Source organism: Pleurodeles waltl, chromosome 3_1 (genome assembly GCF_031143425.1).
Source record: "Pleurodeles waltl isolate 20211129_DDA chromosome 3_1, aPleWal1.hap1.20221129, whole genome shotgun sequence".
NCBI classification, from domain to species: Eukaryota; Metazoa; Chordata; class Amphibia; order Caudata; family Salamandridae; genus Pleurodeles; species Pleurodeles waltl.
The window spans coordinates 996,092,208-996,107,979 of NC_090440.1; the positions used below are offsets into that span (position 1 = coordinate 996,092,208).

At 45.2% G+C, this 15,772-nt stretch overlaps 1 protein-coding gene across 6 annotated transcripts in view; it reads right to left on the reverse strand.

Annotated features, from left to right (window-relative positions):
• Positions 1–255: 255 nt before the first annotated feature.
• The window catches only part of L3MBTL3 (L3MBTL histone methyl-lysine binding protein 3), a 558,444-nt gene continuing 542,927 nt past the window's right edge, over positions 256–15,772 (reverse strand). For all 6 annotated transcript variants that reach the window (XM_069224176.1, XM_069224178.1, XM_069224181.1 and 3 more), the window contains 4 exons: positions 12,969–13,030; positions 3,704–3,870; positions 1,298–1,360; positions 256–759 (listed from right to left, as the gene is read on the reverse strand). In XM_069224176.1, coding sequence (XP_069080277.1) covers positions 631–759; positions 1,298–1,360; positions 3,704–3,870; positions 12,969–13,030 — 421 coding nt within the window. In that variant the 3' untranslated portion in view covers positions 256–630. The remainder of the gene's footprint in view (positions 760–1,297; positions 1,361–3,703; positions 3,871–12,968; positions 13,031–15,772) is intronic.

Genomic DNA, 15,772 nt, shown 5'->3' on the forward strand with positions numbered 1-15,772 from the left:
TTAACTAAGCAGAAGTGGTGGGGGCGGTCTGCCACTGCACGTTCAGAACAGCAAAAAGGATCATAATGGAGAGGGAAACGTTACTTACCTGTAAAAGCAGCTCTGCAGCCTGGGCATCTTTTTCAGATCCACAAGAGACCTTCCAAAGATGCAGGCATCATTAAACACTTGTGACTCATACACAGACCTTGTGCGAAAAAGCTAGGATGAAGCACTCGATGTCCATCTCTTGCCTTTGATATTAAAGACACAATCTGCTGAGGAACTGCTTTTATTTTGCTTGATTAATGTTCACTTGGCTGCCTTCTGCAAAGTTTTATGTCCCAAGCTTCAAGTCCGCATGTGTGTCTTAAAAAGTGATCCACAAGTGTCGTTACATAGTCATATAAAAGTAAACAATACAAAAGGTTGCACTATATTTTATCAGAAGCTGTCTTTTTCCCTTTCGATAGAAGGCCGGACAGGCTTTGGTACAGCTTCTTTGAGCTACTAAAACCCTAACCAGTAGCTTCCTGCTTGGCCCACCAATGTTCTAAACCTTGAGTAGCTGATGATAATGCATTGCTGAGTTGGATCACAATGGGAGCGTTACTCATGCACCTGCCCTTTTTCAGTCTTTGTGCCCACCCTTCAATTTTCCTCCGAAGTTTTGAACATCAGGATCGCATTGTAGATCTTCAGAGCAGGGCCAAGTTTAATGCTGAGGATTTTCACCATGTCCATCTGTGTCAGCAACAGAAATGCCTCCCCGTCGATTTGCTGTAAATTCAAGAGGGAAAGGGAGGGTTAAGATATATCAGCATGCAGACAACATCGCGCTACATGTTTCTGCAATGATAGGGAGCGCATCACTTCTAAGCGGCTGGTCCAATCCTGACCTTAACTAAGCAGTGATCAAATCTCATAACCATGGGTTACATAACCTGATGGTCTACTCAATGGGAGAAAGCTAGCACATGCCCAGGATAGATGCCACTCGGAATAGGAGACGAGTACACACACATGCACATATATATCTACATAGATGCAGACTCACAGGCATGCATTTCCACTCGGATGAGGATATCCCCAGCAAATTACTCTTGCTATTTTTGAGGACCTTTCACACAATGGAAACATTTCACACACATCTGCAAGCCTAGCATACACACATACTTGTAGGCTGCAATCCTGTCTAATCTTGGACAGCGAGATTGGCAAACGAACTGAGGGGCTGGCACAGATACTGGGAGAGTGGTGCACGCAGTGGGAGGCCCACACAGTTACGTCTTCAGAAAGACTGGCAATCTCAACTTACCTCATCTTTAAACACAGAAGACTGCTCCTTGCACCCAGGTAAACGATGAACAAAAGAAGCTACCTGCAACACAGGCAATAATATATGCAAGATTAATGAGTCCAGAAATGATGCTTGCTGAACTTAAAAAGAGCATAGGGGGAAACACAGTGGGAGCTCCAGGAGTATCTCCCGGACACTATCCTCTACAGTACATGCTTAGCTATTGAAACTGAGTAATCTAGCATAAGATGATACGAAGGTGGTGCCAGTGAAGGGAAGGAAGGTACAGAAGCTGACGACCAGTCTGATGAGAAGTTATGTGCATGTGCAGATGAGAAGGTGAAAAATCTGTCACCGTTAACTGAGAAAGAGGCAAGCATTTCAAATCCTCTTGACCGCTCCTACTATATGCGCCTTTTATGACCTCATTAAATCGACTCACCATTCTTCAGCTTTTTAATATTTGTACATGTAACAGGGTGGAGTTGGTCGCAGCTTTCTAGGGCTGCTGAAAAGCATGTTTGGAGGAGGTACAAGGCACAGCGACTGCCTATTACACTGAACCAGAGGAAAAAAAGCAGGAGGGACCATTTCATCACATTACATTATAAAAGAGGGAAGTACTGGAACCGCCCTTTAAATAATTAAGTCTGTGTTTTACAGCAAAATTATTTCGCATTGTAAACAAAACCAAAAGATAGGCATAGAGTGCTCTGTTTTTTTAGGTCACCGGCGCCAAAGAAATTTCCCACTTAATACAACTGAAAAAGACAGACAAAAAAATGCACATTAGCAATACCGCCTTCACATTCCTGCTTAGCAGCACAGCACTAGAGGTCCTAAGGTGGTGGAATTCTTGCCTGCTGTCTGTCGGAACCAATCCCTCCTGTCCTTACAAATCCTCCCCATATAATCTCAGAACCAGGGGGCGGTTCAGCAGTTGTGTGCTTTATAAATGGCTTCACTCCAGCCCTCTCTCTCTCACAAGACCTGCTTGCCACTCTGTATTCCATGTGCTGAAACATGCGCTGGCCACTGCACATTTTCTAGCCTTCAGTGCTTCCCCAAGCCCAGGAAATCTGTGCTTCTTTGTCCTTCTTCACTTCTGGTAGTAGAACTCTGATGTTCAAAATATAAACCGGCTCCACAGGTAGATCACAAAACGGATGGAGACCTTTCTCAAAAGTGAGGAATGACATTTGCAAAAGTAGTCTTCAGCACTGGCCTACCAGTGTTCATCTTTCGCTTTATAGTAAGAGCTAAGCAAACATGTAGCTATTTAATCATGAAAGTTGCTCAGATCGAGCCAGACAATAAAGGAGGTGGACAAGTACACAATGTAGGTTTTGCAACCCATTTGTCAACCCACCAACCATGACCCTGACCGAGAAACCAAAACGGGAAGTGGTAAGGCATTTTCAAAGCTACATTTAACTGTGGCACTGATAAATCAAACAGAAATCCATTAATATCCATTACGATTAAGAGTTAGTCTCTCAAAAATATTTGTATCTGTTAGTTGCACTTCACGCTTCCTCAACTGGCTTCTATAACAAAAGGCTCAGAGACAGATTGTAATTTATTGAGATTACCTACTTCTTCATGTATTATTTAAGTGGTTTATCTAGTGCCAATACAAGATTGCCTAGTTTTATGCTAATTATGAAGGTCAGCACAATGATGGCAGATGCTTAGCAATTACAGCCGTTCAGACTCATGCTCAGCAGGAATTGTATTATTGTACTGAATAACATATTGCTAGGAACTGGTGAGTGCATTGTGTAGAAGCGAGTTTTATTCTTATATCTGCCCAGTACCAGATGTGCATAGTGTACAATTCTATTATTACAACTATTTAGTCTGGGGAGGGGATATAATTCATACGCGATCAAGACTTGAGTGAATCAAGATGGCCTCCTCCATTTCAACTATTGTAATAAATAGCATATTCTATTCTGTACATCTACAGATACGGTTTATGACATAAAAGAAATACACTTGAAAAAATGTTAACAAATATATTTAACCAAAGCCAGGATGCAAGGGGTTAAATGTGTGTAGTAGGGTAAAATTACACTCAAGAGATATCATGACTATTATTGTTTCGCTACGTAAAACCTCAGACAGGCCACCTCGCTGAAGCAATTCAGGAAGGATCTCAAGACCTGGCTCTTCGAGTGAGCAGCATGCCCGCAACAGGGTCTTGAGCCCTCACGGGTGATAAGCTGTGCTTTACAAGTGATTGATTGTTACATGCAATTTTCTCATGTAATTTTTGCTGTATTTTGGTTATAAACTAGAATTTTACCTTTGCATTGTTGTAATAAATATGGAAATGTGTGTTTATTTGTATAGCTGCTCTAATAACGTTATTTGGCTACATTTATTTTCACTGCCATAGTATAAATGTAGGCAGTCACTCACCTCTTCAATGGTCCACTTGGCCACTTTCTTGGCAGTGAAGCCTGAAACCTCAGGCAACAGCTTACAGTGCTGTTCCCAGCAGAGGTGGAGACGATGCATGGGGTTGGAGGAAAGAGAAGACATGAAGACCGACTGGTGCAGGCCCTGCTGTAAAGTGAACTCTGTGTCTGGATGTAGTGAATTAGGAACATACGGGAAGGGAGAAACCATGGAAAGAGAAGAAGAAAAAAAAGGACAGGAAACATTAATTTTCACCAAATAACATTGCTTAAAAGGGGTCAGAATCGACAGTCCGACCACAGCCCGATACAAATTGTTTTTTTTAAAGAATAACAGCAAATCCAGTTTAAATGAAACTAGGAAGAAGTAGTCATAGACCAGAGGAGCAAACCACAATGTTCTACAAAAATAACCCAACCAGACTATAAAATGAAATTACAGCGATCAGGAAAAGGACACAGGAGGCAGGAGTTATATGAACAGTCTTGATTTGCAGGAAATGGATGTCAATGTTCCAGGTGTCCGGCTGCATTCTGTCTGCCACAAGTGCTTCTGCATACTGATGTTTAGACAGGGTGTCTCCGCTGGAGGACTAGGAAGCCCTTGCTCTCATTATGTGCCAGACACACAGTTAAGACTCTAGCCACAGAGGATACTGCAAAGAACATTACTAATGGCATTTAGGGTTAGGTCTCGGGCTAGTACAATGTCTCTCTGCACTGGGACAGAGGCAGAGGATTTTGAATACTTCCTGCCTTCAGCTCTGCTACAAATTGTTAAAAGTGCTCCCTCGAACACAAAAGAAAGCATTATTTCCAACTACTTAAAGAACTCACATGACTACACCCAATGACTGAATGAGGCCTCCGGGTAGTAACAAAAACTGACTGCCCTGAATGCCTTTTCTCTATTTCAGGTAAATAAACTTGCAATTCAATTGTGTGGTTACTATAATGCCGAGCAGTGTGCTGAGTTGCATGCAAGGTTCACAGTCTGATGTACTCTTCCGCTGCTTAAAGTTTTATGTGCAGGTTAATGCAAACAGCACTGCAGTGGACAGTCTGCTAATACGAAAAATGTTCATTTTCATCAAGCTAATTCGACATACGGGCAAATGAGAGCACAAAGTTGATGGAATGGCATAATAAATCAAGGTAAAGAACAAGTTACTTACCTTTGGTAAAGCCTTATCTGGTAGAGACATATTCCAGTTGCAGATTCCTTACCTTAGAATTTCCCCCAGGGGTCAGTCTGGATCAGGAGATTTTTCTCAAGCAGTACCCCTGTGTGATGTTAGGTGGCGTCGGTCGGCTCCACGTCGGTCACCAGCTTTGTGCGCACCAGATATGACATCGCGGGACCTATATAGGTGCCACCTTGGTGTGCTGACGTCAGTTTCTTTTCACAACTTTCCACAACAGAAGCGCAGAGCCATGAAGAACACTGACCACTGGTGCGTCAGAACTAGAGACCTGAAAGGGAAGTCCTTGTCTCTAGAAATCAGTTCTCAGAGTGGGGAGGATGGGTGGGTCGGTAAGGAATCTGCAAATAGAAAATGCGTCTACCACATACAGCATTACTGAAGGGAAGTAACTTGTTCATCTGATAGGCTTCTAGTTGCAGATTCTTTACCTTAAAATAGATACCCAAGCAATACCATTCCAGATGTTGGTCTGCGAAAAAAGATCATACTAGGAAGTTCTTCAGGTCCGAATGGGCAAAGTGCCCAACCCTCCGCACCTGACTGTCCATGCAGTAGTGTTTTGTGAAGGTGTGCAGTGAGGCCCAGGTTGATGCCTGACAGATGTCCAGGACTGGAACTCCACGTGCTAACGTAGTAGTTGCAGCTGCTGCTGCTGTTAGATCGAGTGTGCTAACCCTCCGGGTGTTGCGTTTTAGCCACTGCATAGAACACTTTAATGCAGAGAACAAGCCCAGCTGGAGATGGTTCTCTTCTGCAGTGTGACATTTCTTCGTACCTTCATAACCCCAGAAAAGTTGATCGTCCACCTGGAACTCTTTAGTACAATCAAGGTAGAACGCCAACGCTCTTTTTGGGTCCAAGCTGTGGAGTCTCTCCTCTTCCATAGAAGGATTTGGAGGTGCGTAGAAAGGAGGCAAGGTGATGGACTGGCGCACATGAAATGGCATTACCACTTTTGACAAAAAGGAAGACCTAGTGCCAAGCACCACCTTGTCAGGATAGATAGAATGGTAGGGAGACTTTGACGATAGTGCCTGCAGCTCACTCACTCTGCGGGCAGAAGTGATGGCCACCAGGAAGGCTGTGTTTAAAGTGAGAAGCCTGTGTGGACAGTTATGAAGTGGCTCGAAAGGAGCACACTTAAGTAAGAACCAGATTCAAATCCTATTGGGGGCATTATGAATGGTGAAGGAGGGAACATATGGTTAAGACCCTTCAGGAATCTACTAATAATAGGAGATTTTAACAGGGAGGGTTGTTTAGGTACTCTCTGAAAAGCTGGGATAGGAGACAAATAACCTTTTTAGGGTGCCCAAAACAGAGACCTGTTAGGACAAAGAAAGTATAAACAACAGGACCTCAGATAGAGGGACAGGGAGGGGGTGGAGGGTCAAAAGGTTAGTCTGTGCACCATGCCACAAATTTGTTCCATCGACAGGTGTATACCATTTTGGTGGAGAGATGACTGGCTGCCAAGATAACATTACAGACTTCGGGGGGAAGGTCAAAAGCTGTCAACTGCCGCTGCTCAATCGCCACCCAAGAAGGCGGAGATGGGACAGGGTCAGGTGGACAACCGTCCCCTGTTGCTGTGACAGAAGATCGTCCTGAAGGGACGGTCTGATCAGAGGATCGATGGCCATGCTAAACAGCTCGGGATACCAGACTCTTCATGCCAAGTCTGGAGACACACGGATCACTTGGGCCTAGTCGTTCTTGATCTTCTTGAGAACTCTGGGCAGAAATTGTATTGGTGGGTGGGTGAGGGTGCCTGAGTTCCACTCAAGACGAAAAGCGTCGCCAAGCGAGTGCTGCCTTGGAAACGTTCTCTGTGGAGGTGAACAGATATAACCAAGGCTCTCCCCACAGCTGAAAGAGACCTTGCGCCACCTCCGTAAAGAGATGCCATTCATGATCGACAGGCATTGTCAGCTGAGTTAGTCTGCTCTGGCGTTTAGAGAGCCTGCCAGGTGTTGAAACACTAGGCAAATGCCCGGATGTTCCAGCCATGTCCAGATGCGCAGAGCCTCCTGACAAAGGGTCTACGACTCCACCCCCCATCCTTGTTGCAGTACCACATGGCAGTGGTGTTGTCTGAACACCTGCACTACTTTCCCTTTGAGAGAGGGAAGGAATGCTATCAATGCTCGCCTGATTGCACTGAGCTCCAAAAGACGGATGTGGAGCCCAGACTCTGCCGGAGAGCAGACACCTCTGATCTCCACCTCTCCCTGTGGCTGCTCCATCCCGGGAGTGAGGCATCTGTCACTACTGTCAGATCTGGCTGGGGAGGGGAGAGGGATCTGTCTCTGACCCAATCGCTGTTCAAGAGAAACCACTGCATTTCTTGCACAGTTCCTTCCAAGATCTGGATCATACTGGACAGATTCCCCTGCTGCACCCACTGGAACTTCAGGTCCCACTGCAGAGCCCGCATATGCCATCTGGCATGTGTCATCAGCAGGATGCAGGAGGTCCTTATGCCCAGAAGCCTCAGAGTCATTCTCACTGAAATCCAGGATAGAGGCTGTAACATCTATATCATAGCCTGAATATCCTATACTCGCTGCTCTGGAGGATAGGCCCGAAACTGCAAGGTGTCCAGAAGAGCTCCGATGAAAGGGAGAGCCTGAGAGGGAGTCAGATGTGACTTCAGCACATGTATAGTGAACCCCAGCAAATGGAGGAGGTTTGCCATAGTCTGGAGGTGGGAGACGACAGCCTGGGGCGAGCCCGCCTTCAACAGCCAGTCCTTGTGGTAGGGGAAGACTGAAACCCCTGACCTGCGCAGATGAGCTGCAACCACCACCATCACGTTGTTGAACACCTGAGGGGCGTTGGTAAGGCCAAATGGGAACACGGTAAACTGAAAATACTCATGGCCTACCGTGAACCACAAGTAACGTCTGTGGGTCAGCAGGACGGGGATATGGAAATATGCATCCTGCAAGTTCAACGCTACCATCCAGTCTCCTGGGTCCAGAGCATATAGGACCTGAGCCAGAGTGAGCATTTTGAACTTCTTCTTGAGGAAGAGATTGAGGCCCTTGTCCTTTTTGGGCACCAGAAAGTAGTGGGAATAACAACCACAACCTACTTTTGGCACAGGGACCTCTTGATGGCACCTTTGGCCAAGAAAGCCATAACCCGCTCGTAGACAATGCCAAGTGATCTTCTATCATCTGATCGTAGGATGGTGGCATGGATGTAGGGGCAGTCTTGAAGGGGTGGGAGTAGCCAGCGGGGCAAATGAGGGAGAATTCTGCCTCCGACTGGTCCCTGACGGGGAAGCATCAGACTAGGAAGGTTTGGAGGCTGTACCAGGAGGGGTGGTGGACTGGGCAGACTGCTGGCTCCCTGATCTACAAGGACATTGAATACCATGGCTGGAGAGGAAACAGATGTGGCTTGCCACCCCTTCCGTAGCCAGCAGACTGGAGGGGACGAGGGGCAGCTGTGAGGCCCAAGGACCTGGCTGTAGCGCAGGACTCCTTAGAGCGCTAAGTCTGCTTTGTCTCTAAAGAGATGGGTGCCATCAAAGGGCATGTCAATGAGCGTGGGTTGGACAGCCCCCGAAAAGCCAGACATCCTTAACCAAGTGCGGCACCTCAAGGCCAGCGTTGATGCAACCGATCTACCTAGTGAGTTGGTCATATCCAGTCCACATCGTATTGTGAACTTCGCTGTGTCTCTCCCATCAGTAACAACTTGGGAGAGAATGGCCCAGGCCTACTCCGGGACCATAAAGCATGGGTGGAGCGGCACAAAGGCATGCAGTGTTCACAAACCACAATTCCAGGCTAGAGGAAGAAAACATCCTCTTTCCAAGCTGATTCAGCCTCTTGGATTACCTATGCGGATGTGAGGAAGATAATGCTCGTGTGGAAGCTGAGGCTTGGATAACCAAGCTCTCAGGGGTAGAGTGTTGCGTATGGAAGACTGGGTCATTAGGGGCTTGCCTATGGTGGAGGGCGATTATTCAGTTGACAGGAGTCCCTGTACTGGGTTTAGACCAAGTCCCCAGCAGGACATCAGTGAGGGCTTCATTTAAGGGCAAAAGGGGTCTAAGGGAAGAAGCCCCGGGTTGAAGCACCTCAGTCAGGATAGTAGCCCTGACTGCCACCAAAGGCAGCTCGAGGCCCAGGACCTCGACCGCTCTTCACACCACCATGGAGTAGGACGCTCCCCTCCTCTGTAGCCACAGTAGGTGGAGGAACCATGGAAGTGTCAGGGGATGTGTCCAGACCACTGGCTTCACCCAGGTCGGTACACCAGTCCATAGGGTCTTCAAGCTGGTATTCTAAAGGGTGCAGTGACCCCCTCCCAATCCTCACAGTATCCCAACCCATAAGAATAAGTGTCAGGATCCAACCTAGGGAGCAAGATCCCTACCGAAGTGAGAAGTAGCGCGGAGTCTAAGTCGGGAATGAGGATGGGGTTGACGACGACCGTGGGCACAGGCGGTGTCAGGAGCATTGACATTGGACCAGATATCAGGGAGGGTGGAGATGGCACAACCAACGGCAGTTCGGATCCGGAATCAGATCCCTGGGTGCCCCTATGGACCTGAGGCCAAAGCCGCCAATGGGGAACATTAGGAGGCCCCTGCTGACTCCGCGGGGCCCAATTGCGCTCAGGCAGAGACTGACTGCCCAAATATGAGACGCATGGCCTTGTAGAACTTACTTATATGGGCAGAGGTGGCTCTGACTCCCGGAAACACAGGTAGGTGAGAAGCAGAAGCAGGCTTTGAGGATCAAGGCCTAGAGCGATGACGCTCCTTTTACCGCATTGCGATAGTCGATGGATGGGGTGAAGTAGAAGAACGCTTATTCTTCTTCAACTACGTCTTATGCTTCCACTGACCCGATTGTCCTGATGACTTGGAGCGGGATGGTGAAGAATGGGGGTCCACTACAGTTCTCAGAACCTTCCTCTCAACTGAGACCAGGAATGACGCATAGCCGAGGGCCGGGCTGCAAGTAGCTTTAAGGATCACTCCCTCAAAGCTTTAGTGTTCATGGCCCGGCACTTGGAGCACAACTTATGGTCATGCTACAAACACCACAAACAAACCAGATGCTGATCCTACATGGATATCATCCGATGATGAGTCCAGGGCTTGAACCCAGTCTTCTTTGGCAACATAACGCACCAGACGTGTCAAAAAAGCTTCGACAAAAAGTTGAAAAGTCCATTAAAAAAGTGACTGTAGTGCTAGCTCTTCTTTGGATTTGTGCGTGGCTGGCGTGGAAGGATAACAACTGACATCAGCATTGCGGGGTTGCAGCTATATAGGTCCTGCGACGTCATATCTGGCGTGCATGATGCTGCTGATGGACACGGAGCCGACAGACGCCACCTAACGGCACACAGGGGTACTGCTTGAGAAAAATCTCCAGATCCAAACTGATGCCTGTAAAAGTCTCCATCAGAGAGGCAATTTTTTTTTTTTTAGCAAAAAAGTGAAGTGGGCAGTGAAGATTCTTCTCTTTTCACAGAACTTTGGTGACAGATTCCCTGTGGCGTGGCCCACTGAACTGGGGTAAGCTTGGGGGGGAAGGGGTGGATGGAGAGGGACTGCTTGCCAGTGAGTTTTCACAACTAATGCAAGATAAGGAAGGGTGTGATAACTTCATGATCACTTATCAATAAGGCATACTTTCGGGATAGATGCCATCTATATAGCTTTGTCCACTGTGCTAATTTTTCTCTAACCTAATTTACAATTTTTTCTCAGTGGGCTTCACAATCTGTGAGTTACTGAAGATGCCCCCTTACATACATACTACAAACTAATTTCATATGTGGTATATTGGGGTTCAAGATCCTAATAAAAAATGTATGCTTCATTTAGAGATTATCAGTCTCCCCCCCGTATGTCTCCTTCATTTTATTTTATGATTTAACTCTTAGACAGTACTTGTCTCTAGCACGCTTTATCCAATTCCCATTCCCATTCCTAATGTGCAATTTTCATGCTATTATTCAGAAATGTATTGCAAAAAAAAAAAAAAAAATACGCATTTTAGCTTTCAGCAGTTTTTCCATGTTTTTTAATCGTAAGAGACCCCTGATGCTAAGGTAGGTGCTGTGGCTGAAGCTGCAGAAACCCCCCTAAGCTCTCCTTTCATGTGAAGGTGGTGTGCACAATATTATCCCCCGTTACTCAGAATTGATGCTTTGCAGACGTTCAAGAACTAAATAGTAAGACTTTATACTGGGAATAAGGGAAGGAAAGGAGGAGTCCAAGCCAGAAATGTTCATGGTTTATAGGAGATCCATCAGATCCACTTTACAACTGTAGCGGACTTTTGAAAGGCTGGTGGTATGTTTCATCCATGGTCTATGCTGAAAGCATGTCTGTACTTTTAACTCTTGTGGTAAGCAAGGAAACATGTTTTTTTTGTCACTAGGATCAGTTCTTTAATAGTAAGAATAGCAAGGTTCATTAGAAATCGGGGCTTTCCATTAAAAAGATGATTGAAGACCACCTTTAAGGCCATCAGGCTCTTTTTCAGTGACCAACTGCTAAACCGCTCTGCCTGCCATATCAACGGCTTCAAAAGGATGTTTCATCTTGTTCCAAATGACTTTTAAGGATGCATGGAAATCTGTTTCTTTTCACTGAGGTAAAAGATGTTATGGATGCAGGAATCATTCAGCTCTGTTTACAGTGGAGGCTGTCTCGTTAAAAACAGTCGTCAGAAGTCTAAATTCATAAATCTGACCTACCAGGAACGACCGCAGAAACAGCTGGGGTCGGGACAATTGCCATGCTAAGCTAAGAATGAACCCAATATGTTAATGACTTCCTCTGTGAAAGGTTTGAGGTGCCAGAGTTTCCAAGATTTAACCCTTTGGAAAGGGTGTTTTGTATCAGTACTTTAAAAGTGAAAACCTCTCCAAACCAAGAAGTCCTGAGCAGAGTCTTATACCAAGTCACATCTTATTTCAAAGTCCGAGCAACGAGTCTTACTGGCACACTCAGCATACTTCTTTCTTGACCGATTTAAAAAAAAAAATCCATACTCCTGGAAAAACATGAAACTGTCATCGCATTAAAAAAAAAGAGTTGTTTACTAGGTTACTGATACCGTAGCTTTTGGTGTCAGTGGTACTGTGAATAAATCTTTTAGGTCAACCGCCACGGAACTCACAACCAAGATTTCCCACTAGGTGGCTTCAATACCAAAGGCACACACCAATACAATGTAGAAAGGAACAGGTTCTCACCCCCGTGTCAAAAAGAAAGCCACAAGAAGGACCACAGATGAAGCAACAAGGAGTGGGGCAAAGTGAAGTCAGAGTCTGAAGTTATTACGTGTGGAAAGATCAGCGGGGGAACATGCGGTCTCCCACTTTCAAAAACACACAAATGCGGCAAGGCAGGGAGCCTGGAAAGAGAGGCTAGGGAGGAGCAGCTGAGAGAGTGGAGAAACACGTGTGAAAAAAGTTGCTTGACATGCAACGGGAGAAATGGAAAGTGGAATAGTGATAATAAAATGCAGAGCATCATACTGCAAATAATATTTTGAGGCATCTTCAACAAAAACCAGACCACCAAAGCATTAGAAAACAGTATGACAGAGCCGAGGTAGACAATTCTATGTCACAGTAATGCCGTCTTTAAAAGGCCTTACAATTGGTATAAAAAAAAATACTTGTGCAAATAGAGACACTGAGGTGAGCATTTAGAAGAAAAGAACCGGCACAACCGGGTTCCTAGATGTCATCCTGCGAAAGAAGAAAAAAGGAAAACGGAAGTTTGAGGACAGAATTTGTTTCTATTGACTTTATGACGTCAAGCGGTGTAAGCACAAGAGTATTTCCACTGTATCAACGTCTTTTAAACAAAAGCAAGTGCAAGCATGAAACTACCTGATCTCGCTATCAATCAAATGAGTGATCGTACATATCTACAATCTGTCTTTTCTCAAAAACACGCTTGGGTAAGCACCCAACAAAATGCACTGTAGACTCACCACCCCCAATAAAGTGCCACCCGTGACAGCCCAGAGAATGTCTAACTGTAAGCAGTGTAAGATACAAAAAGGTTACCTTTGCCGTCGCTGTCTTGCTGCACAAGCTGAAGTCGAATGTAAGCACGAGAGTGTGTTACCCTGAAATAAACATGAATGTAAACACAAGAACTCAAAATAACTTACACAGTTAAATATTCATGATTCAAGATTTATATGGCTTTCTCAACCCTAATGCATGTCAGTGCGCTTTACAATTTTAAAATAAGGACAACCAGAGTCTCAGGAAGGAAAATGTTATTTACCCAGTAGACATCTCTTTGTGGCTTGCAGTGCTGTAGATTCATATGCTTTGCATAGGTCCGCCATCTAGTGTTGGGTTTGGAGTGCTGCAAGTTGTTTTTGTTCAAAGAATCTTTTTGAGTCATGAGATCAAGTGAATCCTCCTCTCGGTGATATTGCGCATGGGTATCAAGTCCTTTGTTAGATTGATTTCCCAAAGGAAGGTGAGGAAAGAAATGTATAGAGAGTAAAAAGAAAGATGTCCATGCAATGTATTTACATATTTACAATATTGAAATAAAAATGCAACTACAACGGCCACAGGCGACCAGGGATATCCAGCTGGCTATACCATTTTTTGATACGGGGTTACCTTTATGAGGTGTTGAAAATGCTATGAAAAGTTGTTTGAATTTCCTACAGTGTTTGGTCCTGTCAATATTATACATCAGAACCCTTTTAAAATCAAGTGTGTGATCAGCTCTCTCTGCAACTGAGTCTTGTTGTGGGAACAAACTGGTAACTGAATTGACTGGTTGATGTGGAATTGTGAAACTACTTTTGGAAGTCAGTTAATAACGGGAATACGTTTTGATTTACTACTATCGAGCATTCACATATAGACTTTCATGAGTGCCTCGGATACTTTGAACGTACTTTTTGAAGTCATTTATGGTTTCTACGAAAAACTACTCAGTCTCTGTATAACCGGGAAAATGGTTTTGCTAAAGTCAGAGCCTGGAGTTCACTTACACGTCTTAGTGAAGTAATAACTACTCAAAAGGCTACCTTTCATGAAAGAAATCATAATAAGTCATGCATGCATGCATAGGTTCAAAAGGTATACCCATGAGCCTAGTAAGTACCACATTGAGGTTCCAGGATGGTGCCGGGGGAACTCAGGGTGGAATGACTCTTAAGACCTTCCATGAATGCTTTGATAACTGGAATTCTAAATAAAGAGACCTGTTGTATGTTTGGAAGTGAGCAGCTATAGCTGCTAAATGAAGGCGAATAGGTGAGTATGCTAAGTTTGCCTTTTGTAAGTGCAGCAGATGGGAAACAATATCTTGGACTGAGGCTTTGAGTGGATCAATGTGTTTAGGTTGACAGTAGTATGCGAAATGTTCCATTTTGCAGCATAACACTGTCCAGTTGTAGGTTTAAGAGCTTCTTTAAGAATGACCTCAGGAGCCATAACGTAAGTTTGAGCGTCTTGGGATCTGGATGTCCTATCTGACTTTAAGTAAGAAGGTCTGGCCTGTTGTGGAGTTTCTCGTGAGGAACTATGGACAGATCCAAAAGTGTTGTGAACCAAGGTTGACATGCTCATGTGGAAGCTACAAGGATCATTGAGAGGGAAGTTTGTCTCAGTTTGTGAACTAGAGACGGAATGAGTGAGAGAAACGGAAATGCGTAACCAAATATTCCTGACCAATTCATCCATACAGCATTGCCCTTGGACTGAGGGTGTGGGTATCTGGATGCAAAGTTTCGGCATTTTGAATTTTCTGCTGTGGAGAAAAGATCTACTTGTGGTGTTCCCTACCTTTGAAAGTACTGGTGAAGGACTTGTGGGTGGAGTTCTCATTCGTGGACTTGTTGCTGCATCCTGCTGAGAAGGTCTGCAAACTGGTTGTCCATTCCTCAGAGATATTCTGTCACTAGGTGAATGTGGTGGTGAATTGCCCATTTCCATACTGTCTGAGTGAGATGGGGCAATTGAGAAGAATGGATCCTGCTGTTTCTGCAGATAATACATGGCTAGACTAGAACCAGTTTCTGGGAAAGTTGTGGTAGAAAGGCTTTGATTGCTAGGAAAACTGCCTGTAACTCCAAGACATCGACGTGAGAAGCTTGTTGAATGGTGTACCATATCTCCTGTATTGTGAGGTTGAGGTGTTCTCCTCAACCTGTCTGTGATGCATTTGTAGTGAGAGTGATTTGGGGCAGTGGGTCCTGAAAGGGCCACCCTTCTGTGAGGTTTGTGGATCTCAACCAATGCAGAGTAGTGAGTCTGGCGGTCCAACAACCCTAGATCTTGCAGATAACCTTGTAACTAAGACCACTGATGAGATAGAAACTGCTGTAAGGAACACAAGTGTAGTCTGGCATTGGGAACAGTGGCAATACAGGAGGCCACCATCCCTAGTAGTTGCATCACCGTTCTCACTATGTAAGTGTGGTTTTCCTGTAGTTGGGAAACAAGAGTTTGAAAAGTTTGAATTTGAGCTGGAGATGCTAGCCCTGACTGAGCACTGAGAATTGCCCCTATGTAAGGCTGTATCTGTAAAGGTTGGAGATGGGATTTGAGAAAGCTGATCATGAATCCCAGAGAATGAAGGAGGTGTATTGTGATTTGAGTGTGACGCTGACATAGTCGGTTTGTAGTGGCTTTGATGAGCCAGTAGTCCGAGTAGGGGAAGACATGGATGTTTTGTCATCTGAGGTATGCTGCAACTACTGCTAGACGTTTTGTGAAGACCCTGGGGGCGGTTGTTACCCCGAATGGTAAAACCTTGAATTAATAGTGTTTCCCCGTATTTGCAGTGTGCTAAATGAATGGGGATATGAAAGTAAGCACCTTTGAGGTCTAAAGCT